The sequence below is a fragment of the Accipiter gentilis genome, chromosome 32 (genome assembly GCF_929443795.1).
Source record: "Accipiter gentilis chromosome 32, bAccGen1.1, whole genome shotgun sequence".
Taxonomy (NCBI): Eukaryota; Metazoa; Chordata; class Aves; order Accipitriformes; family Accipitridae; genus Astur; species Astur gentilis.
In genome coordinates, this window is record NC_064911.1 from 18,321,092 (window position 1) to 18,326,817 (window position 5,726).

Below are 5,726 nucleotides of genomic sequence, written 5' to 3' on the forward strand. Positions count from 1 at the left end.
AATTCCACACAGCATCTGAAATCACATACCTAAACCCAGATTACAAGAAGCATTCAAGTTTGATGTTTTAAGAAGCATGTCAGGGAGTTCTGTGGTTTGTAAAGATACTTTCTCCTACTCCTGACCAGTCAAACCTATTTTTGTGATTTAGGCTTTGAAACTACAGCTAGATGCACCTTCCCTCTCAAGGTTACACGCTCCTGACCGAGGTGCTCTGCAGTTAACTAAAAGTCCCAAGGAGGCAATGCCACAAGCTCTGGATTTTCTGGAGCTGCGTTCCAGGGAGCAGAGACCTGTAGCCACATTTAGGGGCTCCAACTACACCACCTCTAACTCCAGTGTAGTGCACTTGCACAGAATGCTTGCTGGACAGGGTGCTCTGCACCACACAGCAAGGAGAGGTTGATCTCAACCCCCTCTGAACACCCGGCTTCGGCACAACCGCTCAGAACCCTGTCACTGGGTCCTGCGCCCACACCAGCGCACCTTCGATCTCTCTGGGCCTGTGGGAAAATCAGGCTTCACTCCTGAAAATGTCTGGTTGAATGAGAGTCTTTTTATTAATTTGCACGTTACCCAAGTGAAAACAGTATGTGAGAATTAAAGTCAAAACTACCACCATGAAGTGAAAACACTATTTATTTTTATAAAAGGCAATAATTAAAACAAACCCTACCAGTGTGTACATTGTACACATTTGAATGACACTTACAAGAATGAAGTTTCCATATACAAAGATTACAAGCCCACACTGGTAAAGGATGCACAAAAGCACATACACAACTTCAGAGATGCCTCAACTCCAGATCACAGTACCAATTACTCTATGACCACACCTGCATAGCATTTTCATTATTGGCATCCACACTACTTTATTCCACTACAAACTGTACACAGAAAGCAAGAAGGAGTTTATTCAGAGAGCATACATATTCGCAGAAAGAATTTATTTGCTGGAATAATCTCTCACTCTTCTGTTGCCATCTTCAAGAGATATTCTTTGTCAATTTTGAAGAGCCTCCACCCCTCCTCAGTGGACAGATCAGAGGCACCCCTTCTCTTATAGAACCTGATGGATGGTTCGTTCCACTCCGCAACAAGGAAGTGCATGCTGCTGCAGCGGCACTTCACAGCAACCTGCAAAAGCGTGCAACGTGACACGTTTCAAACAACAGCCCCAGATGATAAGCCTAGTGAGAACTGGCAACTACTCAGCAACCAACTGTATCACCAGAAGTCATCAAGTTCATTCTGTTGCCCACTTCAGTACTTGTCACTGTTTAACAGGCTCTAGACAAGGTTTTAAGCTGTCTAGTGTCCCACGACCTCCTTTAATTTAACTCTGAGTAGTGCTGAAGGAGCAGCTCGCTCTCATGCAGTTAGCAGAAGAGCAAGAATACTGCCTTGCCATGTGTCCTCAGTTCTGCTGGTTTAGACTTATCACTTGGACATACCTGACTCAAGTTCTTCAGAATTTCTGACCCAATGCCCAGTCCTAAAAAAAAACACAAACAAAACCAAACCACACAACAAATCAGTTTTAATTTTTAAGAAGCCCTGCAGGAAGCAACTCATCTAATTCTGTAATACATACCTCTATACTCTGCCATCACATAAAAATCTTCAAGATACAGCAGTTTTCCAATCCACGGATCGTAAGTGAAGTAATACATGGCAAAGCCCACAATGCAGTGCTCTGAAACAAAGGGTGTCACTTCAGCTCGTCTGAATTTAAAAGGCAAGAATATCAACTCTTACATGCATATTTAAACATATGTATTCTCTTTCTGTGACATGCAGACATTTGCTACTAGGTTAGAATTAAGAATGAAGTTTGCAAGTAAGCACACAACTGAAAATACAGGTTCTGACAAACTTGTATCAGCCTAACAGAATGAAGATTGCTCTTGCCATACCCTGAAATCCTCAAAAGCACTAGCATGGTAAGTGCTAACACAAGGCTTTTTTTCTACAAACAAATGCATACCCTACCGATCTATTGGCATTTCCACTCTCGAATACAAGTAGAAACTTTACACAGCAGTTCACAGTCTAGATGATCGCCCCAACTCTGCTTCCTCAGCAACCAAAACAGTCGATCAAACTCTAAAGAACACTGATCTTTCAATGCGTATTCCTCAGTAACTACACTCTGTGAGAAGGCATGCTCACAGGCCACCTTTACAGCAGCATTTCCAGCACCTCAACTTATGCTTCCACTGAGAGCATCATGCCGGTTTCTTTACCTTCAGCACCATAAAGTCAAGGTAAGTAAAGCTGCAGTTTCAATTGTAATTCTGTGGCTCAGCAGGGAAGAGAAACCAACTCTGATTCCAACTGCAGCCCACTCAAACCTAAGCCTTGAGTATTTTAACTACATCTGCCACAACACTCTGCACATACTCTAGAAGCGTGCAAACAAATTTCTGATCTACTGTGTCTTTGGTAAAGGTTTGGGAATAGCACTTGTCCCTGTAGACCTTACCTCATATTATGATCATCTACTTTATTGTGTAACGGATCTTTTAGTTACCTCCCCGCCCATCCATGTACACGGAAGGGCCATGTACATGGCGAAGCTAGAGACTGTAACCTGAAGATTGGGGACAAATTAAAGAAAAAAATGTGATTCAACAGGATTACATAAAGGTAAGTCAGGGTCAAACAAGAAAAGCCATTTAATTAACTGGAGTCAAGTACATTACGTTATACCTGATCTTCCCACGCCTCCAGGATTAGCAACTACTTCAGCAGAGCATCACTATATGTTACTGCATTTAACAGTTAACCTACTCCTCCTACCCCAACTCACTGGCGGAACCTTACGTATAATCGATAACATTAAGTATAAGATGCCTCTCGTTTATTTACCATCTAAAAACAAGTATCAGGAAGCCTCACCTTCAGACGACCACTGTTCTTTTGGCACTTCTGCAACCAGACAGTGGTAGAAAGGGTGCTCGCCAAAACCATCCTCAAGCAGTTCTAGAAAAGCAGAATAAATCGGCACCTGAGCCACAGACTCTGCCACTAGGCTACCAACCCGGCGACCAAACGCCTCCCTTATACCTTTCTCGGTTAGCACCACTTGATCCTCCATGTCCTCGTACTTCGCTAGTTCCTGGAAGAGAAGGAGATGTGAGCGAACTCTCCCCGCTGCCGCTTCCCTATTGGCCGCTCCCCGCCCCCCCGCCGCCTTGCGCAAGAGCTTGTTTTTCCTCACACAGAAGGGCAAAAGTCCCCCCCGCCTTCCTCTACCCCACAAGGCTCCGGATCTGCCCCAAAACCCGGCCGCCCAGCGCGGTAAGACCGTCACCTGAGGAGACGACCGTCGCCTGAGGAGACGACCGTCGCCTGAGGAGACGACCGTCGCCTGAGGAGACGACCGTCGCCTGAGGAGACGACCGTCGCCTGAGGAGACGACCGTCGCCTGAGGAGACCTCCGCCCGCCCCCCCCCCCCCACCTTGATCAGTCGCAGCAGGTCGGGGCAGTCCTCAGGACGCGCGGCGCGGATGCTGAACGAGGCCATTTTCGACGGCGCTTCCCCCTGCGGCCCCCTCGGCTGACGAGTCCCCGATGTGTGAACAGGAGGAGCAACTGCTTCTTCATTCGTGTCCCGGGCGCGGCGGCCACCTGCGGTCAGTCAGGCTGCGAGCATGTCCCGCCGGCGTTGATCAGATCGGCGACCCTCCTCCGGCTCCCGCTCCCTCCCCGGCTCCAACTCTGCCGGCTGCCTGGCCCGCCTTCCCTATTTATAGACGAGGGTGCTCCGCCTCTCCCCGCACGCAAGCCAATGGGAACGCCCGTGCCGCCCGCCCTCAGCCAATGGCAGCGCCCCTCGCCGCAGTCTTGCCTCAGCCCGCCAGCAACAGCTGGTGCGGGGTGGCTCGTGACTCGCCCCCCCCCCCCCCAGCGCACAATGGCGCCCCCTAGCGGAGCCGGGCGGCGCTGCAGGGTGCCCGGGTCAGACCCCCCCTCCCTTCCCGCCCCGCTTCTCCCTCAGCGACCCGGGACGGACGGGACCCCCCCCACACAGCCCCTCCCGGGGAACCCGTCCTGGCCTCCCGCGGGGCTACGGGCTTCTCCCGGCACCGGTTTCCAGGCTTCCACGAAAAGTGAGCCCGTCGTTGCCCTGTCGAGCGCGACTGCGCCTGACTCGGAGCTTCCCCCCCCCCCCAACCCGCCCCCGCCATCTTAGGGGTCGTGGCGCCGGCTGGGCCGCAGGCTGAGCGCTGAGGGAAGAGGGCGGCTTTCAGCGGGGGGTGTGTGGAGAAACCAGCCAAAAAAAGGCTCTGGACTTGCTTGAAATACTAAGTAATGATCCCTATCAAACCCTGCGGGGACGGGGCAGGTGTCTAGTACCAAGGTACGCTCCTGATGGAAAAGAGTTCAAAACGTTGAAGCGTCACTTTGGGCTTGGGATGTTTTCTTGCACTGTAGCCGACCCGGTTACGTGTGGTTTTCTTTTCATCCTCTTCTGTAAACCTCGCAACTATCATGTCCATTCTTAGATACTGTAAAGCAGCTCTTTATTTTACGTTTAGCTTAATCTGACTTGTTTTAAGAGCCATTTGGGATATGGGAAGACCCTAAGTCATGCTACTGCTGCAGAGTAACAGTCCTGAAAACCTGGATTCCCAAACACTCTCACAACACTCGGACCCTGTTTTTCAGTAAATCCAACAACGATTTAGACAGAGGGGCCAGCACAGAACACAATGCTACAAGAGAACTGTATAAAGAAGCGTGTATGCTGGTGGCTGGTGTCAGCCAAGAAAATCCTCTGGCAGACAGTGGAAAGAGCCTAGAGTCCTGGAAGAGTAATTTAGGATTTATACCCTAGGGTTTTACTCCCTAACTGGCTCAGTTTACCCTCTATTGGAGCAAAAATGGAGGTACCCAAAGAACACGAGTGTTTCCAAAACACAAAGCAACAGCCAATGGAAAAGTTAAGATTGTTTCATGAGTTATGGATCTGGAAATCCTTCAGGACAGGGCTTTTGGTAGGGAAACTGAATCTGAATAAACTAGCAAAGAATAGACTCAGCCTAACTACACGCATTTAATGGATATACATTTTTTCAATCTTTAGAAATGACCTGACTGGGATCAGAAATGGGCAATACTGTCCCTGTGAAAGACTGAACAATGTTTGTGTTGTGTCAATGCTTTTTGTTTCGCATTTCAGAATGAGGAAGTCATGCTGTCAGGAAACCTGTTGTGCAAGAGCACAAAGTGCCTGGTTTTTGTCATTCTCAAGTCAGAAAAGTCATATGATTTTAGAAGTTGAAGTTTCAGGGAAAAAAAAAAAGGCATTTTCCACCTTCACTGTTTTTCAAAGTCCCGCTTTAACTTGCTCAGAAATATACTGTTACAGTGTTACCCCAGTGAATACAGTTCACTGGAGTTAGTGTTCAAATTCACAAAGCAGAAGAAAAAACTATTAAAAGGTTTCCTAAAGTATCAAAAATAGTTTCATGAAACAATAGGGAATGTAGAGAATAAAAAAAAAAAGGAAAGTTAAAAATACATAGTTAAGGTATCTAGATCTCAGAGACTATGCTGCAATTATTTAGTGATATATTACTAGAGGTATTTTTTCAGAATAAGTAAGATTAGTAAGAAGGGTAAGAATATTTTACAAAAAGGTTCCAAAAGAACTCGGTCGTGTGAATGAATCAGATTGACGGGCCTTATACTTTACAGCTTCTTCCTTTTGTCTCAG

The 5,726-nt window shown here is 47.6% G+C and overlaps 1 protein-coding gene across 2 annotated transcripts; it reads right to left on the reverse strand.

Annotated features, from left to right (window-relative positions):
* Positions 1–621: 621 nt before the first annotated feature.
* On the reverse strand, positions 622–3,747 carry SAT1 (spermidine/spermine N1-acetyltransferase 1). 2 transcript variants are annotated; one of them, XM_049835035.1, is made up of 6 exons: positions 3,465–3,746; positions 3,070–3,121; positions 2,902–2,985; positions 1,595–1,696; positions 1,455–1,495; positions 622–1,137 (listed from the first exon to the last, which is right to left on the reverse strand). In XM_049835035.1, the coding sequence occupies exons 1-6, from the start codon at positions 3,528–3,530 to the stop codon at positions 967–969; spliced, it is 516 nt and encodes a 171-aa protein (XP_049690992.1). In that variant the 5' UTR covers positions 3,531–3,746; the 3' UTR covers positions 622–966. The 2 variants fall into 2 exon arrangements, with proteins under 2 accessions (XP_049690992.1, XP_049690991.1); XM_049835034.1 differs by having other exon boundaries at positions 2,902–3,121; positions 3,465–3,747.
* Positions 3,748–5,726: the final 1,979 nt, after the last annotated feature.